The sequence below is a fragment of the Podarcis muralis genome, chromosome 12 (genome assembly GCF_964188315.1).
Source record: "Podarcis muralis chromosome 12, rPodMur119.hap1.1, whole genome shotgun sequence".
NCBI classification, from domain to species: domain Eukaryota; kingdom Metazoa; phylum Chordata; class Lepidosauria; order Squamata; family Lacertidae; genus Podarcis; species Podarcis muralis.
Genome location: NC_135666.1, coordinates 2261230 through 2282951, shown reverse-complemented (window position 1 = coordinate 2282951; position 21722 = coordinate 2261230). Strand labels below are relative to the sequence as shown.

Sequence of the window (21722 nt, the reverse complement as noted above, 5' to 3'; positions counted from 1 at the left end):
TCAGTCGCTGGCAGAATCCATCAGTGGGCGTTTCCTAAACTTCTTCCAACATAAGAATTCCTTCACGGACAACCTCCGTCTCGCCTCTCTGCGCGAAAGCCTTCTGCGCAGAGTGGGTGTCCCCACCGGTGGTCCTCCACTCTCCTCACTGACCTCACTTGAAGAGTCTCGGAGCCTCCCCTCCAAAGTGCTCTCAATCCCTTCTTTCTTCCTGGTGTCACCTTGGCTTTCTTCCCCAGCGGAAGCCCTCTCTCCCCCTGTACTGGTTCCCTCTCCGGCATCGTTGGGGAGCCTAGCCTCTCCACTCTGCTCCAATGTCAGTTTCCTGACACATACAATATAAAACATTACATTCAAACATTACAGATTATGAATACACAAAAAGTATAAATGAAAGAAAAGAGAGAAAGTAGAAGAATTGAAAATGATGTTATTTACGATAAAGAAAAGCCTTCCGACTATACTCATTGTACTATTTTGAACTTAAATTTTTTAGTTTCCTAAATCTTCGCCCCCACACACCTCACATTCTCCTTTTTGGTTCTAGTTTTCTCCAATATTTCCTTATATTAAAGGACTCATTCGATATACTGTTGTTACCTGCTCTGAGCCCGGCTTCGGCTGGGGTGGGCAGGATATAAATAAAATATTATTGGACTTCCGGGTTAGCGCGATCGGTTAATGGCGGATTCCCTCCGAGCACCGGAGGGAATCGGCTCTACTGGGGACGGGTCTTGGCGACGCGGAGACCCTCAGAAACCGCAGGCGCTGAAGCCTGCAGACTTGGTGACTCGGCGGGCACCTTAAGCGCCCCCCGACCCACGAAGAGCCTTTTTAAATGCTTCGGAGAGGGTACGGAGGGTGGCGTGGTGCTGTGAGTTGACCGCTACCTCAGTGGAGTGAAGCCGCGAGCCATGGCCGGAGAGCGCTGACTTTTTCCCCTGAAATTTGGACCTGAAAAGAAACAACCCGTAAGTAGAACGGAATTTGGACTTAAAATTTATTTCCTTGAATTCGGTATGACCGGGGGATGTGCTAAAGGGAAGTCCGCACCCCCTCCCTACAGATTATTTAAAGCAAGAATCGGATAACTAAGGTGGAGAGATCACTTTCATCCCTGTGAGATAAAAGATATTAATTCCACGATTGGCATAAGAAGTTTTGTGTTGAAGAATAAGAGCTGATTTTTAGAAGCTTTTGTGTAACCTCCCCGGACCCGGGAGCGCCCTGTGTGTGAGAGCCTGTTGAAGAGAAATAAGGAGTTTGACAGCTGTCAAACGAGCTGTCAAAATTAGAAAAATCTGTTATATACTATCTCTGCAGATTAAATCTGCTACATTTGAATTTAAGTTGTTGGAAACAAAGAAGGAATAAATAACAAAGTAATGGACTGTTGGAGAAGGATTACTAAGTAACCAGAATCCCTCTAGGGGGAATTCTGAGACATTACAATGGCTGCAGATGGAAAAGTACAGGCTGAGCCTACATTGTTTAAGATGAAAGAGGGAGCCCCGGAACACTTGGAATATCTGGATTTAAAAGAAATAAGAAATACGATTGGGGCTACCCTTCTGAATATGGAAAACTGGTTGGAATAAACTTTGACTTTATTGTGTTAGAGCTCCTTCGAGACTTAATGACCAACATAAAGGAGTACCAACAAAACCGGCAGAGAGGGACGGACAGAGATTTGAAGGCCTCGGACGTGAGAAATCCAGGCTAAGAGCTGTTATTGTGGACACTTCTTTGGAAAGGGATTGAAACCGGGGGAGGGGAGTGAGAGTGAAATTCCAAAAAAAATATTATGACTTTTGTGTTTAGTTAGTATGATCAATATTTAATGTAAAAATGGGAAATTTGTGGAAGGGAACCTGGGTCGACCTTAGAAAAGGATCAAATGCTTATAAGAGATTTGTATAAGATAAATCTGGTTAATTAAGAAGAGCTAAGTTAAAATAATAATAATAATAATACTCTAAGGATGAGAGATAAGAACTTGCTGAGCTAACTATTGGAATGGGGATGTACGAAGGGGAGGTGAGGGGAAGTCAGGGAGTGTGGTTAAGAAAATAAGGATTTGAAATTATACATGTTTTGTTTTTGTCTTTGTGTGTTTGTGTTGTCTATATAAAATGTGAAAACCTAATAAAAAATTATTTTAAAAAAATATAAATAAAATATTATTATTATCTGCCATAAAGCTTTTGTTATCACAGTAATCTTTAAGATATTCTTTGATTACTTTCCATTCTTTATTACCATCTTGTATTGTATTTCCTCTTACTGTTCTGGTTATCCTTGCTGCTAATAATAATAATAATAATAATAATAATAATATACCCCGCCCATCTGGCTGGGTTTCCACAGCCACTCTGGGCGGCTTCCAACAAAACACTAAAATACAGTAACCTATTAAACATTAAAAGCTTCCCTAAAGAGGGCTGCCTTCAGATGTCTTCTAAAAGTTTGGTAGTTATTTTTCTCTTTGACATCTGGTGGGAGGGTGTTCCAAAGGGCGGGTGCCACTACCAAGAAGGCCCTCTGCCTGGTTCCCTGTAACTTAGCTTCTCGCAGTGAGAGAACCACCAGATGGCCCTTGGAGCTGGACCTCAGTGTCCGGGCAGAACAATGGAGGTAGAGATGCTCCTTCAGGTATCCTGGGCCGAGACCGTTTAGGGCTTTAAAGGTCAGCACCAACACTTTGAATTGTGCCCAGAAATGTCCTGGGAGCCAGTGTAGGTCTTTCAAGACCGGTGTTATATGGTTTCGGCAGCCGCTCCCAGTCACCAGTCTAGCTGCTGCACTATGGATTAGTTGTAGTTTCCGGGTCACCTTCAAAGGTAGCCCCACATAGAGCGCATTGCAGTAGTCCAAGCGAGAGATAACCAGAGCATGCACCACTCTGGCGAGACAGTCTGCAGGCAGGGAGGGTCTCATCCTGCGTACCAGATGGAGCTGATAAACAGCTGCCCTGGGCACAGAATTGACCTGCGCCTCCATGGACAGCTGTGAGTCCAAAATGACTCCCAGGCTGCGCAGCTGGTCCTTCAGGGGCACAGTTACCCCATTCAGGATCAGGGAGTCCTCCACACCCACCTGCCTCCTGTCCCCCCAAAACAGTACTTCTGTCTTGTCAGGATTCAACCTCAATCTGTTAGCCGCCATCCATCCTCCAACCACCTCCAGGCACTCACACAGGAACTTCACCGCCTTCACTGCTTCCAATTTGAAAGAGAGGTACAGCTGGGTATCATCTGCATATTGATGAACACCCAGCCCGAACCCCGTGATGATCTCTCCCAGCGGCTGCATGTAAATGTTGAAAAGCATGGGGGAGAGGGCAGAACCCTGAGGCACCCCACAAGTGAGAGCCCAGGGGTCTGAACACTCATCCCCCACCACCACTTTCTGAACACGGCCCTGAACTGTAAGTATGCTGGCAATTTGGTTTGCCATTTGAGTTTTGAGGGGATGGTTTCGCTTTTCCAACTTTTCGCAATTAGAATCCTGGCAGCAGTTGTGGCATAGATAAATAATGGTCTATTTGACTTCTTAATTTCCGTTGTCATGATTCCTAACAAAAAAGTCTCCGGTCTCTTGGAACGTGTGAATACTGGAAAACTGTCCTCCTCCTATGTGTGTCCTCCTTCATTCAAAATAAAGGAATCTTAATATAAAACATGGGGCTCAGGCCAGCAGCCAGTGGCAGAGCAGTCAAGCAGAGTAGTCCCACGCTGCGGACAAAAAGCCGAAAAGGCCGCAACGTGCCCAACAGAGCACGCCAAAAATGCGGCCTAGCCTGGCGGAGGGGCCAAATCTCTCCCCCGCCCCCCATCCAGGCAAAGCAAAGAAGGCCGGCTACTTGCCTCAATCCAGCCGCCTGGACACGCTCCTGATCTTGGAAGGAAGAACAGCAAAAGAGGCTTGAGCAACGGAGTCATCCTCTTTTCTTTTGGCCTTAGGCCCACCCCCGGCCGGCCGTCCATTGTCCTCCCTGGCCAAGGGCAGGTCAAAGGCCGGATCAAGCAGGTAGGTGGCACCCGCCCAGCTGAGCCCCGCTCGGTGCTGCAAACCCCGCCCACTGGTGGGGAAGGGAGGGGGGATATTCTGGGATATGGTGGGAAAGTTTTAAAAGTTAATGTCGCCCCATGCTCAGAGTTCATACTGCTATTTGAACCTGTTGCGCAACAATAAAGGCTCTCAGTCTACTGACTGCTGTTTTGCTCCAAATTACTTGGCTGGAATTTCCTTCTTTTACTGACCACATGGACCAGTGGGGGACTTGTACCCCAAGGAGCTGGGCTGCTGAGTAGTCTCTCAACCCAGAGTTTTCTTTCACAGAGGCCATATAAAGGCTGGGGGGGCTGTCTCTTCCTCTGGCCATTGCAGCCCCCAAGAAGGCTTGGAAGAAAGGCAGGAGACCCTCAGCAGACAACAGCCAAGCTTGTTTCTTCTCCAAAATGGCTTCCTCTTTTGAGGCCGCTTGCCTGGCCTCTTCCAATGGAGAGGCCTCCTCTGTTGGGCAAACATGGCGAGGAAAGAGGCCGCCCTGCGGAGGCAAACCATCATGGCAGGAAGGCGGCTGAGGATACTCCGTGAGTGCTGGCACCCAAAGGTGCCACCCTCCTTCAGCCAGGAGGAGAAACCCCAAAAGCGTGGGACCCATGTGGCCCACAGGGGAGCCATGGCATCTCTGGGAGCGGCTGGGGCCTCCAGAAGATACAATATGGTGTTCCTGCCTATTTCAGAAAAGGGTGGGAAATGCCATCTCCTAGCGCTGCTGCCCCTGTGGGCTCCTCCTGGCCATGGGGGGTGGGGTGGGACCCAGCTGACCCCCACACAATGGGGGAAAGAGGAACAGGAAGAGAATGAAGGAGAAATGAAGAAGAAGCTGGGAGGGGGAGCAGCCAAGACTCAGGAGGAAAACTCCCTCAGGAAAGTGGGTGAAGAAAGCGGATTGGCCAGCTGTCTAATGCAGAGGCTTCTGATTGGTCCAGCCCCGCTCTGGGGTGGGAAATGGGGTCAGATGGTTCTGGGAGCCCAGTATAAACTGGTTTTCTGGCTGGAAACACAGGGAAAGGATGGCAGGTGTCCCTCTTGATTTTAATTGGCGTTGGGAGAGTCCCATGGTGAGAGGCTGCCCCCTGAGCAACATGCACCCCTCCCTCTCCCCACCTTCCTGGGCTTCCCCATTCCTGCCTGTGGGGCTTTTATGGGGAGGGGCTGTTAGGCAAAAACTGTCCAGGGGATCTTTCCCAGAGGGATTCAGATGCCTCTGTGAAAGGAGTCACAGCACTGCACGGGCAAAGACCCCCCCCCCCCAGCTCATGCTGGAAAGAGGGAGTGCGCATTCCAGTTCACATCACAGATAATATTATTAGGTTAAAATTTTTAACCTAAGACCGTCTGAATATCCCTCCTCCAGTTCCTATTGGTTAAGGAAATACACTTGACAGGCTTCCCGCAAGGCCTTCTTCATTTTTGCTCCTTAATATGTTCTCCCACCTGTTACACACATTACCTGGTCATTCAAATGAGCCATTTCTCCCACAGAGGTGTGTTCTATGATATTCATGAAGCGTTTGAGCATGTGCACTCATTCTTCAGCTACCACCTGCTATTGCTCCTTGTTATCTCGAGTCACCTCTCCACTGTAAATCTCTCCCTCTTTCGAGGCAAACCACCGACTTCTGACACGTTCTTCCCTTAGTTGTAACACCAGCAAGGAAAGGCGCCTCTGAGGGAGGATTCCCACTTGTCGTGTCCAACATCTGCTTTGTCTTGTCCATAGTGTCTCCAGCAACTCCGGTTGTCAAGATCAACCATTCCCCGAAGGGACCCCCTTCTTTTGGGTGTCGGTTGAAACCTTTTGCAAGCAGAGGTTGAAACAGAACCTCCGTCTTTGAAGGCAGGCATGGTCGCTTCTTTTCTCCAAGGCCTTCCACCATGAGAGGAACGCAATGGGGTTGTGAGGGGGGGAGAGAGACGAGAGACCCCCCTGCCGCCCCTTTGTCTGAGAGCCCTCCTTTCTGCTCCCCTCACAAGAGGGTCCCCGTTGTTTCTCTGCCTGTCTCTGAGGAACAAGAGAGGAGGAGCCCCTCCCCCCGCTGCTGCTTCCCCTCAGCAGCTCTGAGGGAAACGCCTTTTCCCGCCTTTTCCCAACTGCCCGCCTTTCGAAATCTGAGCCTCGCCTCCGTTTTAGGCGCCAAGGAGGCCGGTTCCTGGCAGGCCACAGTGGCGTAGCGTGGGTTGTCAGCACCCGGGGCAAGGAAAGTAATTTGCGCCCCCTAACCCGTGGATTTGCGCCCCTTAACCCGTGGATTTGCGCCCCCTAACCAATGGATTTGCCCTAACCCCAGATGTTGCGCCCGGTGGGGCCGGCCCCCCCTGCACCCCCCACGCTACGCCACTGGCAGGCCAGGCTGCAGTATCCCTGGGCTCCCTCGTTTCTCGGGGGATTTCTTCTAATTCGCCCTCATTTCTCTTCATATCTCTTGCTTTTCAAGCTTCTCTCTCTCTAGAAAGGCTGTCTAAACTATGGGGTTTGGAACTTAACAGGTTAAGTTGTTCCCATGATGCCTCAGCATTCTGACGTCAGCTTTCGAAGCTGGGAGGAGTTTCGTTCTCTTCCTCTCTGTCTTTTGAGGGAGAAGGACGCAGTTTGTCATGGCTGCAAGAAGCCCAGGAGTTTTCTGGGGAATGTCGGAATAAAGACTGTAAATAGACAAACTGGGACTCTGTGTGTTTGTCGGAAATGAAGTGACAGTTTTACCGCTGTGTTCACTCTGCTGAGGCGTGACTGGATGACAACGGAGCTGAGATCGCGCAGCTGAGGGAAGCGCGCCGGACGGCAGTAAAGAGCTAATTGTGGATCGTAAATCAATTAGCAGGTCACGCTAATCAATCAATTTCACATAAACAACCCCTTCGCCACTGCCTGCATCCCTCCCAGCATTTAAAAGTCCGATTTCTTTTCATTTGCTGCGTATAATCCTAGCACCAGGACTTTTATTCCTTCCTGGCAATGTCTTTTTTTGATTTATCTGAAGGTATAAATTACTGGCCTCAAGCTTTACTCATTAACCATTTTCCATGGGTCCTTTTTACGTGGGTCTCCTGCAAGCTTATTAAATCTCATTTCTGCTTTCTTAATAGATGTGTTATCTTATGCCTTTCGGATTTCAAATTTAGTCCATCACATTCCAGGTTAGAAATTTATAAGCCATATTTTAGAAACCCGAGTCTTTCTTTTCGCAAAGAAAACAACACAAGTCCAGCCCCAATAATTCTGACTTGCTCTTCTTCATGAGATTCCACCTGTGCAGGATCTCCCTGCTCCTTCTAATTCTTCCTCCAGAATTCCGCCGCTTTCAGAATCATAACTGTCAACTTTTCCCTTTTCTTGCGAGGAATCCTATTCGGAATAAGGGAATTTCCCTTTAAAAAGGGAAACGTCGGCAGCCATGCTCAGAATCTACACACACTTTTCTTTCTTGGCTTTCCAAGTGAAGCAGATCCCTTCAGGAAACTCCCAGCAAAAGGGTTCCTATTGCATCACCTGCAGTTACACGCAGGGGTTTGTGAACCCTTGTATGTGTGAATGCACTTATCCCTGTGCGTTTATAAGAGCACGGCATTAATTTCGTGAGATCCGCACACTGATCCCATCACTTTTGGAAGCACTGCTGTGCAGCCCCACCCGAGGCATGCTTACTCAGAAGTAAGTCCTACTCTCCCATGCAGGCAGGCATGGTCATTTCTTTTCTCTTCCACATCTGCCCACATCAGAGTTTTAGGGCAGCAGCTGAAGAAGGAACAAAAAGGGTTTTCTTGTGTGAGTTTCTTGTGGCTGTTTAGCTGCTCTCTCTCTAGCGGCGCGCGCAGTTTGATCCATATTTTAGATTTAGGGGAGCTAGTCTCAAACATTTGTTGGGGGAGACCTAGGTTTTTTGGGGGGGATTTATTTGTCCTGTCTCCACACTTTTAATGATAGAGGACCACTGTAGTCACCCCCAACCACACGTTCTCAAGATGGAGGGTGAGGGAACAGCTGCAGTCGCCTGTGGTTCCTGCGCAGTGTTTGCCATCTTGCCAAAGGTTGCAGGCAGCTTTACCTGCAGCAATTGCATGTTGATTGCCCTCTTAGAAGACAAAGTCCAGCAACTGGAGGAACGTGTAGCTACGCTCCAAAGAATTAGAGACCTGGAACTCTTCTTGGAAGCAACAGAGCACACCGTCTCCACCAAGGAAGAGACAGGGGACTCCCCTGAGAAGGTGGCTAGTTCACCAACACAGGAGCCAGATATATGGAGAAACGTGACTCAAAGAAGTAGGAGGCCCAGGGTTCGCTCTGATTGTTTAGAAATACGCAATCGCTTTGAGGTCCTTTCCCCTAGCATGGAAGACGAAGAGCAGACTCCATTTGAGGATCTCTCCCTCATTACAGTCGATCAGGTATATGAAGACGAGGAGCAAAGGCAGTCCTCTGGGAATGTCCAGGCGACCTTGGAACGGACAGCTCACAGAAGAACCCCGACCAGACCTAAGAGGAGGCGTGTGGTGGTGATAGGGGATTCCCTACTGAGGGGAACAGAAGCAGTGATCTGTGGGCCTGACAAGATGTCTCGGGAAGTGTGCTGTCTCCCCGGGGCTAAGATCCAAGATGTAACTGAACGACTGCAAGGAATCATAAAACCCACTGACAAATACCCCTTCCTCTTGGTTCATGTGGGAACCAATGACACTGCAAGCAATAGCCTCCAGAAGATCAAAAGAGATTACGAGGCTCTGGGCAGGAAATTGAAGCAATTAAATGCACAAATTGTCATCTCATCTGTCCTCCCAGTTGAACGACGTGGCCCAGGGAGAGAGGGAAAAATAGTGGAAGTGAACAACTGGCTTCGCAAATGGTGTAAACAGGAACGGTTTGGATTCTTAGATCACGGACTGCAGTTTCTTGAAGATGGACTTCTGGCTAGCGATGGGCTGCACCTCACAACGGTTGGGAGGAATGTTTTTGCAAAAAATCTCAGAAACCTCATCAGGAGGGCTTTAAACTGACTAATGTGGGGGAGGGAGACAGTGCTCCTGAAGGTAGGAGTCTATCAATTGAGGAAGATGATCATCCAAATGTCATAGACCGAATGGAGCAAAGAGCATGCAGACCTAGTGGTGGGAGGAAAAAATCCTTAAATAAGAGACACGGGGGAATGATTAATGGACTTCAATGTCTGTACACTAATGCGCAAAGCATGGGAAATAAACAAGATGAGCTTGAGCTCCTGGTACAGCAAACTAAATATGACATAATAGGAATCACTGAAACCTGGTGGGATAAATCCCACGATTGGAATGTAATAATGGAGGGATACAATCTATTTCAAAGAAACAGACCAGACAAGAAAGGAGGAGGAGTGGCGTTATATGTCAGGGATGTGTATACCTGTGAAGAGATCCAAGATTTAGAACCTCAAAGCCAAAGTGAGAGCATTTGGGTGAAAATTAAGGGAGAGAAGAATAACAGTGACCTCATTGTGGGAGTTTACTATAGATCCCCAAGCCAAACGGAGGACATAGATGATGCCTTCCTGGAACAGATGGCCAAGCATGCAAAAGGAAGGGAGATAGTAGTAATGGGGGACTTCAATTACCCTGATATTTGTTGGATGTCAAACTCAGCCAAGAGCATAAGGTCAAACAGATTCCTCACTGCCCTTGCAGACAACTTCATTGTCCAGAAAGTGGGAGAAGCAACAAGAGGAACAGCCATTTTAGATCTGGTCCTAACCAATGTTGATGACCTGGTTAGTGGGGTAGAAGTGGAAGGATCATTAGGCGCGAGTGATCATGCTCTTCTGAAGTTTACTATACAGCGGAAAGGAGCAGCCAAGCATACTAGGACTCAATTTCTCGACTTTAAGAAAGCCGACTTCATAAAGCTTAGGGAAGTGCTGGGTGAGATCCCATGGACAGTAATACTAAAAGGAAAGGGAGTTCAAGATGGCTGGGAGTTTGTTAAGAGGGAGATAGTAAAAGCACAACTTCAGGCAATACCAATGAGACGGAAACATGGAAGGTGCCTAAAGAAGCCAGGGTGGCTATCTAAAGAACTTTTAACTGAGTTAAGATTAAAAAAGGATGTGTACAAAAAATGGAAAAGGGGGGAAACCACCAAAGAGGAATTCAAACAAATAGCCAGCACGTGTAGACACAAAGTCAGAAAAGCTAAAGCACAAAATGAACTCAGGCTTGCTAGAGAGGTTAAAAGCAACAAAAAAGGCTTTTATGGGTATGTTCGTAGCAAAAGGAAGAACAGAAACCGTGGGGTCACTCAGAGGAGAAGATGGTGAAATGCAAACAGGGGACACAGAAAGGGCTGAACTCCTCAATGCCTTCTTTGCCTCAGTCTTCTCCGATAAAGAAAACAATGCCCGACCTGAAGAATTTGGAGCAAATGATTCAGCAGAGGAAACACAACCCAGAATAACTAAGGAGATAGTACAAGAATACTTGGCTAGTCTAGATGTATTCAAGTCTCCAGGGCCAGATGAACTGCATCCAAGAGTATTAAAAGAACTGGCAGATGTGATTTCAGAACCACTGGCAGTCATCTTTGAGAATTCCTGGAGAACAGGCGAAGTCCCCGCAGACTGGAGGAGGGCAAATGTTGTCCCTATTTTCAAAAAGGGGAAAAGAGAGGACCCAAATAATTACCGCCCAGTCAGTCTGACATCAATACCAGGGAAGATTCTGGAGCAGATCATTAAGCAAACAGTCTGTGAGCACCTAGAAAGGAATGCTGTGATCACCAATAGTCAGCATGGATTTCTGAAAAATAAGTCATGTCAGACTAACCTGATCTCGTTTTTTGACAGAATTACAAGCCTGGTAGATGAAGGGAATGCAGTGGATGTAGTCTACCTTGATTTCAGCAAGGCATTTGACAAGGTGCCCCATGATATTCTTGTAAAGAAGCTGGTAAAATGCGGTCTTGACTATGCTACCACTCAGTGGATTTGTAACTGGCTGACTGACCGAACCCAAAGGGTGCTCATCAATGGTTCCTCTTCATCCTGGAGAAGAGTGACTAGTGGGGTGCCACAGGGTTCTGTCTTGGGCCCGGTCTTATTCAACATCTTTATCAACGACTTGGATGATGGACTCAAGGGCATCCTGATCAAATTTGCAGATGACACCAAACTGGGAGGGGTGACTAACACCCCAGAGGACAGGATCACACTTCAAAACGACCTTGACAGATTAGAGAACTGGGCCAAAACAAACAAGATGAATTTTAACAGGGAGAAATGTAAAGTATTGCACTTGGGCAAAAAAAATGAGAGGCACAAATACAAGATGGGGGACACCTGGCTTGAGAGCAGTACATGTGAAAAGGATCTAGGAGTCTTGGTTGACCACAAACTTGACATGAGCCAACAATGTGACGCGGCAGCTAAAAAAGCCAATGCAATTCTGGGCCTCATCAATAGGAGTATAGCATCTAGATCAAGGGAAGTAATAGTGCCACTGTATTCTGCTCTGGTCAGACCTCACCTGGAGTACTGTGTCCAGTTCTGGGCACCACAGTTCAAGAAGGACACTGACAAACTCGAACGTGTCCAGAGGAGGGCAACCAAAATGGTCAAAGGCCTGGAAACGATGCCTTATGAGGAACGGCTAAGGGAGCTGGGCATGTTTAGCCTGGAGAAGAGGAGGTTACGGGGTGATATGATAGCCATGTACAAATATATAAAAGGATGTCACATAGAGGAGGGAGAAAGGTTGTTTTCTGCTGCTCCAGAGAAGCGGACACGGAGCAATGGATCCAAACTACAAGAAAGAAGATTCCACCTAAACATTAGGAAGAACTTCCTGACAGTAAGAGCTGTTCGACAGTGGAATTGGCTGCCAAGGAGTGTGGTGGAGTCTCCTTCTTTGGAGGTCTTTAAGCAGAGGCTTGACAACCATATGTCAGGAGTGCTCTGATGGTGTTTCCTGCTTGGCAGGGGGTTGGACTCGATGGCCCTTGTGGCCTCTTCCAACTCTATGATTCTATGATTCTATGCCCCCCCCCCGAGTCTTCCCCCCCCCCCCAAAGGATCGCCTGTGCGTTTCATTCCTTGCATGGGACACTGCAGAAGCAGGAAAATCCGCTGGGGGGGGGGGAGAGAGATCATTTTCGAGAGGGGAAATTTCCTGGCCGGGAAGACACCCTCTCCTTCCTCCCCCCCCCCCACTCGCTGAGCTGGGGGGTTTCCCCCGGGGGGGGGGGTCTTGATGGAGCCATCTCTGAACCCAAGACACCTCCTGCCACTGCGCAGACTTCCGCCTCTTCTCCATCCCAGCCTTTCCTTGGGATCCTGGAGCCTCTCTTTTGGGGGAGAGCCAAGGTAACCCCCCCATGCCCCCCCGCCTCCCTTGCTGTTATGTTAGGGGTCTGCATCGATGTGGGCTCCTTGGGGCAGAGGCCTTGGCCCAGAGGGAGGGAAGCAGGGGCAGCCCCTCGAGCTCAGGGGCAGAGGCAGGAAAAACTGCAGCCAGGGAGAGGGAGGGAGGGGAGGATTTGGTGCCCTCGGCTTGGCAAGGGTTAAGAGGAGCCGAGCTGGATTCCTAGAGGGCACCGGAAGTGAAGGTCCTCCCTGGCCCAATTCCCTTCCTGCAAGCCGAGAGGAGGCTGCTGCTTTCTGCTCTCCCTTGGCCAAAGCTTCCTGGGTGAGTCTCCTCTCTCTTCCCCCTGAGGGCGCCGTGGGGAGAAGGGGGTCCCAGGGGGCAGGGAGACCCCCAAGTCAGAGAGCGGAGAGCCAGGGCAGAAGGCAAAGGAGAGGCAGCAGCGAAGGAAGGGGGGAAATGGCAGGCGGGCGTCGCCCCAGGAGTTGGGGCGAGAGGGGCGGCGAGGAGGAGGAGGCTGGGCAAGGGGCAGGAAAGGGGGAGAACAAGCCGGGGAAGGAAGGTGGGGGCCCGGGGGGTGGAGGGAGGTCATCAAGGACCTTTGGCTGCTTCCTTCCTGGGCTTCAGGTTGAGTTGCACCTTTGGCTAGGCAAAATACAGGTGTGGGTGTGGGGGGGTGTAATTGGGGGGCAACAGATTCCTTGACCTGGTGCAGAAACCCCTTCGTGACCCCCTGGACCAGAGCACGCCAGGCCCTCCTGTCTTCCGCTGCCTCCCTCATGCTGGGAGCTTCGAGAACACTGTCCCACCATCTGGTCCTCCGTAGTCCCCTTCTCCTTGTGCCCTCCATCTTTCCCAACATCAGGGTCTCTTCCAGGGAGGCTTCTCTTCTCATGAGGGGGCCAAAGTCTTGGAGCCTCAGCTTCAGGATCTGTCCTTCCAGTGAGCACTCAGGGCTGATTTCCTTCAGAATGGAGAGGTTTGATCTTCTTGCAGTCCATGGGACTCTGCCCCATAATTCAAATGCAATGTAATGCAATCCATTGCAATGATCCAATGGAAGCTCACAGTCACTGCAAACTTTCCAGCAACAATATTGACAGGAAATCCTCCTGACCTGCTGGATTTCTGCCTGCCAGAATGATGTAGAAACCCAGCCCAAAAAGTGGGGAGGGGGGATGGTGGGAGAGAGAGCAACAAAGCCTGCTTCTCTTCCTCATAGATTGGCATACCCCAGAGCACCAAAGTCCCTTTGGTTCCACCATGAAATATTTGAGCCCCTTTTACATAATCTTTTACCTCTGTAATCCCCTATTTTCTATAACCACAACATTTTAGCACTCATTAATTTTACAATATTTCTTAAGATAAATTTTAAATTTCCTCCAATCTTCTTCCACCGTCTCTTTCCTCTGGTCTCGAATTCTGCCAGTCATTTCTGCCAGTCCCATATAGTCTATCACCTTCGTCTGCCATGCTTCCAGAGTGGGTAGATCTTGTGTCTTCCAATACTTTGCGATGAGTATTCTTGCAGCTGTTGTAGCGTTCATAAAAAAGGTTCTGTCTGTCTTTGGCACCAATTGGCCAACCATGCCCAGGAGAAAAGCCTCTGGTTTCTTAGGGAAGATATATTTAAGTACCTTTTTCATTTCATTATATATCATCTCCCAGAAGGCCTTAATCTTTGGGCACGTCCACCAAAGGTGAAAGAATGTACCTTCAGTTTCTTTGCATTTCCAACATTTATTGTCGGGCAAGTGATAGATTTTTGCAAGCTTGACTGGGGTCATGTACCTCCTGTATATCATTTTCATAATATTCTCTCTTAAGGCATTACATGCCGTGAACTTTATACCGGTGGTCCACAACTGTTCCCAGTCAACAAACATAATGTTATGACCAATGTCTTGTGCCCATTTTATCATAGCTGATTTCACTGTTTCATCTTGTGTGTTCCATTTCAACAGCAAGTTATACATTCTTGACAAATTCTTAGTATTAGGTTCTAACAGTTCTGTTTCTAATTTTGATTTCTCCACCTGGAAGCCAAATTTCCTGTCTTGTTTGTAAACCTCCATTATTTGATAATAATGGAGCCAGTCTCGTACTTTAGCCTTCAATTTCTCAAAACTCTGTAATTTCAATTTATCTCCCTCCTGTTCCAAAATTTCCCAATATTTTGGCCATTTGGCCTCCATATTGAGCTTTTTTGCAGCCTTTGCCTCCATCGGTGACAACCACCTTGGGGTTTTATTTTCAAGTAAATCTTTATATCTTGTCCAAACATTAAACAATGCTTTCCTAACAATATGGTTTTTAAATGCTTTATGTTCTTTAACCTTGTCATGCCATAAATATGCATGCCACCCAAAAATGTTATTAAAACCTTCTAAATCCAAAATGTCGTATGTTCTCAAGAAGCAGCCAGTCTTTCAACCAGCAGAAAGCTGCTGATTCATAATAAAGTTTAAAGTCCGGCAGGGCAAATCCCCCTCTTTCCTTCGCATCTGTTAAAATTTTTAGTTTTATTATGGGTTTTTTGCCCTGCCAGACAAATTTCAAAATGTCTTTCTGCCACCTCTTGAAACAATCCATCTTGTCCACAATTTGCAATGCTTGAAATAAAAATAACATTCTAGGCAATACATTCATCTTAATAACAGCAATTCGGCCTAACAAGGAAAACTTCAACTTTGACCATATTTCTAGATCCTTTTTAACTTCTGTCCAGCATTTCTCATAATTATCTTTAAATAAATTCACATTCTTAGATGTCATGTTAATCCCCAAGTATTTCACTTTCTTAACCACAGTTAAACCCGTTTCATTCTGGAACCTCTCCCTTTCTATAGCTGTTAAGTTTTTCTCCAATACCTTAGTTTTTTGTTTATTCAGTTTAAATCCTGCAACTTGACCAAATTCTTGAATTAATTCTAAAACCCTTTTCGTGCTAGTGTCTGGCTCTTGTAAAGTAAGTACCAAGTCATCTGCAAAAGCCCTCAATTTGTACTGTTTAGCTCCAACCTGTACCCCTTTAACCAGCTGGTCCCTTCTAATCATGTTTAGCAAAACCTCCAGGACTGATATAAAAAGTAATGGGGATATTGGGCACCCCTGTCGTGTCCCTTTTTCAATTTTAAATTCTTCCGTAACCACATTATTTACAATTAGCTTTGCCTTTTGTTCAGAATATATTGCACCCATACCATTCTCAAATCCTTGGCCTACCCCCATCCCATGTAGATTCTTCTTCATAAAACTCCAAGAAATGTTGTCAAAAGCTTTCTCCGCATCCACAAATATCAAAACTGCTTTAGTGTTTATATTCACTTCTAATAATTCCAGAATGTCTATGATATTCCTCACATTATCTGACAAATGTCTTCCTGGAAGAAAGCCTGCTTGGTCCTTATGAATCTCTTCCATCAGTACTTTTTTCAATCTTTTTGCCAAAATGTCTGCAAAAATTTTGTAATCCACATTAAGTAATGATATAGGGCGGTAGTTCTTAAGCTGAGTCTTTTCAGTCTCTGTTTTCGGTATGAGAGTGATATAAGCTTCTTTCCACGATTCTGGTGCCTTTTCCCCCTCTAGAATTTCATTACAGACTTCCTTCAGAGGTTGTAGTAACCACTCCTTCAAAGCCTTGTAATATCTGGAAGTCAACCCATCTGGTCCTGGAGATTTGCCCAATTGCATATTTTGAATGGCACCTTCTATCTCTTGTTCAGTTATTTTCTGGTTCAAATCTAATTTACTCTGATGTGAAATTTTTTGTAATCCATATTTCTTCAAAAACTCATCCATGTCCCCTTCTTTCTGCGGCCCTTGCGAATATAATTTTTTGAAATAGTTCTGGAAGCAATTTCTGATCTCATTTGGCTTATAAATATTCTTTCCTTCAACCTCTAGGTTTGTAACCATATTTAATTTCTGTCTTTTCTTCAATTGCCAAGCCAGAAGTTTGCCACATTTATCTGCAGATTCAAATGTCCTTTGTCTCATTTGCTTAATCTTCCATTCTATTTCTTGGTTCATCAATTCCATATATTGCGTCTGATATAGCTTAATTTCTCTCAAAATCTCTTGGGACTTCGGTTTAGATCTCAGTTTCTTTTCTCCTTCTTTTATCTTTTCCAAGATCCTGTCCTTTTTCTCATTTTGGCTTCTCTTCTTTATTGTATTTTGCTGTATTAAAAATACACGCATAACAGCCTTACTTGCTTCCCCAATTACTCTTTTTTCAACATCTGTTTTTAAATTTATTTCAAAATAATCTCTCAAAGTTTTTTGGGCCTTTTTGCAGACCTCTTCATCTCTAAATAAGGTGTCATTCATCCTCCATCTGAAGGAGCCAGCTGTTGTTAACTTCATCTCCATCTTTACAGCATTGTGGTCGGAGCAAGTTTTTGGGCAGATTTCTACTTTCTTTATCTTTGGAGCCATCCCACTAGTAACCCAAATTTGGTCGATTCTAGTCCATGTCATCATTGCTTCAGAAAAGAAAGTTCCCTCTCTCTCAAGAGGGTTCTTTGTTCTCCAAATATCAATCAAGTCCATGTTTTCCGTCATTGCAAAGAAAGTCTTTGGTAGTCTCCCATCTTTGGAGACTACCTGTCTTTGTGCTTTGTCCATATTTGTAGATACTACTCCATTCATGTCCCCCATCAAAATTAAATTGTAATCCAAATAATCCAGTAAGGTCTCATGCAACTTCTTTAAAAATTCAGATTTCCCCTCATTTGGTGCATAAATTCCCACAATCAAACATTTTTCTTCTTGTGCTTGAATTTCAATTGCCAAGAATCTCCCTTCTTTATCTTTAAACATCAATTTCGGTAGTAATTTTTCTTTTACATAAATCACAACTCCTCTTTTCTTGACTTTATCAGATGAAATAAATTCTTGTCCTAATCTTTTGTTGATAAGTAGTTTCCTGTGTAACCTTGTCACATGTGTTTCTTGTAAACAAATCAAGTCCAAATGTTCTTTTTTCAATAAATGGAACACATTTTTCCTCTTTCGAGGAAGGTTCAAACCGTTACAATTCCAGCTTAGAAGTTGCAGAGCCATCTTGCCGTTATTTACTTTCCCCTCCTACTGCTCCAAGTAGTTGTTCATCTTCCGTCGGTGATTTCAATCCAAATGTTAGATTTAAGATATCTGTTATTTCCTTTACTGCTGGGGTTGGTTCCACTTCAACCACTTCTTTCAGAAGGTCTTCCTCGTTCTCTCGCAAAAATTGGTCTATGTCACTCACTGATTTTATTCTTGTTTTCCTTCCCTTGTATTTGAAAGATAAGCCTTGAGGAAATTCCCACCTGAAGGGTATTCTATTCTTTCTCAGTAATTCGACCAGGTCTTTATAGTGAGTTCTTGCATCCAAAATGTACTTGGGTATATCCTTAAAAATCTCCACAAAAGAATTTTCAATTTCCAAATTTCTTTGGAAATGCAGATTCAATATTTTGTCCCTTTCTTCTTTGGATCTTAAAGTTATCAAACAGTCCCTTGGCTTCTTTCTGTTTTGTCTCCTGCCCAATCTAAAAGCGGCCACAATCTTAAATCCTTCCTTTTCTAGGTCCAGTTGCCAAAAGTCCAAAAATTCTTTTGTAAGGAAGTCCACCAAATTATCTTTCTCACTTTCAGGCACCGCTCTTAGTCTCAAATTTCTCTCTTTTCTTTGCAATTCAAGCATAGACAAAGCCAGCTCATGGTCTTCTAACTTTTTATAGACTGGTGTTATCTTTTCCTGTGTAGCCTCTGCAGTAACCTTAGCTTCTTCTGCAATCTTTCGAGTTGTAGCTGATTCTTCTAAGTTTTTCTATAGTCTGAGTATTTGAATTCACCTTCTTCCCAAGTTCATTTATACTTTGAGTATTCAAATCAAGCTTTGCTGAGACCTCTGCCAATTGTTTACTGGATTCCGCACCCTGTTTTGTCAGGAATTCCAGGGACTCATTTATTTTGCAGAGAGCATGTGCCACAGGATCCGATGACATTGTTTTTACTTTTGTCTGTCCAGCTGCAGCTGTTACTGTACCTGAAACCGAAGCCCTTCGCTGGTGTGAAGTGCTAGTCGTATATTGTTTTCCAGATCTGGTGATTCTATCAGCCATAACTGTGAGCCATAACACTTTCACAACCAGCCAAGGTCGTTCCCAGACTTGTAGATTGTTTTCAAGTGGAAATTCCCAGTGCTTAACTATTATAGTCCAATTTGCAACTGTTCCAACAGAGTCCTCTAGGGGGAGAAATCCCTAAAACTTTGCAACAAACTGTCTCTTTTAAAAAGTCCCCAATGTCTCCAAAAATTTACTGTAACAGTTCCAAATTTGTTTCACTTGACAATAAGGTTCTGTATCTTTCACAGAGTCAAATTAAATGTCAAACCAAAAGAGTTTCAAAGTGACAGTTCTCTATTCAGCTTCCCTAACTAGGCAGTCCGTTCCCAGGGTTTTAAGACAGCAGATAAAAAATTTTCAATGATTCCTTTCCATACAGGTATCAAAAGTCCTCCTTCTCCCCCTCTGCTCCTGCATGCAAGAGGGGGGTTTCAGATCTAATGTCGAGTTTACTCGTTTCCAAGTAGCCTTCTCAGATTACAGCTTTGCCCTTTCTTTGCTTTAAACTTTATGCAGTCCGGAAAGGCAGACTTGCTTATTTTATGCCTCTCCCGTTTCCGGCCAAATTGTAATAATTAAAGCTCAAACCCAGGTAGTTCTTTTAAGTCCTACTCACGGGTAGTTACTTTCAGTCCCAATTTCAGGAAGGAATCAGCGCTCTCCGACAATGGCGACGCAGCTTCGCTCCACGGGCTTAGGTGACGACTCTCAGCACCGCGCCACACTCCCGCTGCCGTTCCAGAGCCTTTAAAAAGGCTCCTTCGCGGTTTGGGGGGGCGCAAAGGTGCCTGCCGAGTCTCCTTGTTCACAGACTTCTGCGCCTATGATTTTTGAGGGTCCCCGCTTCGCCGTAGCGGCCAGACCCGAACTCGCGGAGCAGACTCCCTCCGGAACTCGGAGGGAAGTCCACCATGAGTTGCTGGCGCTGACCGGAAGTAGATAAAATTAAAGGGGAGGATTTGCTGAAATAATTTGAGAATTGGGATGCAGAAAGGGGAAGTATGGGGAAATCGGTGAAGTAAGTTATAAGAAAAAAAAGGATTTGAAATTATGCATGTTTGTTTTCGTGTGTGTATCTGTGTGTTGTGTATTTTGTGTGTCTTATAATTTGTGAAAAGCCAATAAATATTTTTTTGAAAAAAAATGAAATATTTGAGCCCCCCCCCCCATTAATGGGCATTGTCATTCAACTGGTGTGTGCACGCCTCATCTTGTGATCAGCTTTGCAGGGTGGGGCTTAGTTGGGTCCATGGGCGTCCGATGGGGAGAATTAAATCCTTAATTAAATGAGATTCTGCCCCTTAACATAAATCCTGGCTATGCCCGATGCCTACTCCCTCCTAATATTTTATTCAAGTTAGCAACCCTTATTATCTGTAGCTGTTCACTGCTGCTGCTGCTATTATTACTACTACTACTACTACTACTACTACTACTAAAAGCAGTCTTGTTTAGGCAAGCTTACTCAGATGCTTGGGAAGCTGAAGTAATTATAATCTGTTTTAATGGTTTAGATTTTGTATGTTTTAAAGTAGGGTTGCTAATTTTTCTTGATTTTACTGCTGTGTTTTTTTGTTTTGTTTTGTTTTGGTAAACAGTTTTGCAGGTTTTTAAAAATAAACTTTATTAAATAAACAATAAATATAAATAAAATAACAGAAGCCAAAACACAACCCATCTTGTAGATTTAAGTATCTGTCCACAGTGGCCTACTTGTTATCAGAGGCCCAGAATCCACATTCCTTTGTAAGAAAATATGAAATAAAGTCAAAACAAAATCAACGGGGGGGGGGGAGTGACGGGAAATTTTCCGCACCAGCTAACACCTGACCTTGCTACGCCACTGCATGGGGGCATGCAAAGAAACCCCCTTCAGAAAGAGGAATAAGTCACATTTCTGAACAGAGGCTATCGCCAGACAGGAACATTTCCAGATGGGAGGAGCACAGGGAGAAGAAAAGCCCTTCTGCATCTGCAGCAGCACAACTGGGCCACTTCCTCTGCCCCAGATGCAACAAAACATGTCTCTCCCCTATTCAGGCTAAACAAGTAGACAAACTAATGTGAAAGCAGATTTCAGATCTATCCTCAGGAAATGCTAAACAAGGATAAAAGACTCCTTCTCCCAACCTTCTGGGACAAATGAAGAGGGATTATCAGTCTTTGGGTGGCTTGTACTATTAACAGAGGACATGGAACACATAAAATCCTTTTTGGCTATCTGTAATAAAATTCTAACCATCTTGAAAGGTACTTGTAAAACCTTCTGGAAAAATCTAGCAGAGCGTCTGTGGGTTTTGATAAACAAGAAATGGAAATTGGTGCAGTCTCAAAATAGGCGAGTTCTTTCAAGCTACCCTCAGCCTTTGGGAATCTTGTCACAAGAAGAGCGTAAAGCTCACCTCTGGAGTTTATAAAGGGTATACATGCCTGGTGTTCTTAAGAACACTACAGATTTAGGACATGTGGAAGATCTATACTTTGATGGCTTCCATGCCAGGGTGGGGGCCACATTTTGAGATTGGAGACTTGCGAAGGTTGTGTATAAACACAGACAATATCTAAGGAGGAGTGGTGTATTCGTCTCATGATATTTCAGAAATGTGGCATCACCAGCTCCTCTGCTTCCACATACAGATTTGGTCCCCAGGCAACCCCTGACAGAGGCAAATAGGGCCACAACATCTGCCTGGCTTGCAGTGAGAGAGCTCAAAGAGTGTGAACTGGGCTCTCCATTCAAAGCATCTAGCATGGGGGCACCCACAGGTAATAGCTACTTGTCTACTTTCTGCCCATGCTCTGGGGTTGCAGTTTTCAGGATTGGGGACAGGGCCTCACTGGTTTTGCCACCAAGTTCTGTCCAAAGGCCCCACTGAGTTCAATGGGATATGTGAGAGAGTATAGGCCCATACCCCAGAACGAACCTAAGGATTAGGTTGTTCATAAGAAGAGGAGGGAGTAAAGGGAGAGGGAAGGGTTAATCTCAATAATATCAGGACCCAAGCTAACTGCTGCAGTTGTGGTTAAGCAGCTAGCAGCAGCTGTGGTTAAAACCACAATTGCTTCAGCTATGTAGGCCAGAAGCTGTTTCCTGCTTCATGCTTCCTGCTTCAGTAATGCAAGAGAAGAAGAACACACATACAAGGGAGGGAGGGGAGCTTAGCTAGCCATATAGCCATATGCCATATAAGGTAATAAGTTGTAACCTTG

At 45.6% G+C, this 21722-nt stretch overlaps 1 protein-coding gene across 1 annotated transcript in view; it reads left to right on the top strand.

Annotated features, from left to right (window-relative positions):
• LOC144324932 (uncharacterized) overlaps positions 1 to 21722 on the top strand; it is a 60606-nt gene that overhangs the window by 32858 nt on the left and 6026 nt on the right. The window contains exon 5 of the mRNA XM_077916265.1: positions 12614 to 12711. Within this exon, the coding sequence (XP_077772391.1) occupies positions 12614 to 12711 (98 nt within the window). The remainder of the gene's footprint in view (positions 1 to 12613; positions 12712 to 21722) is intronic.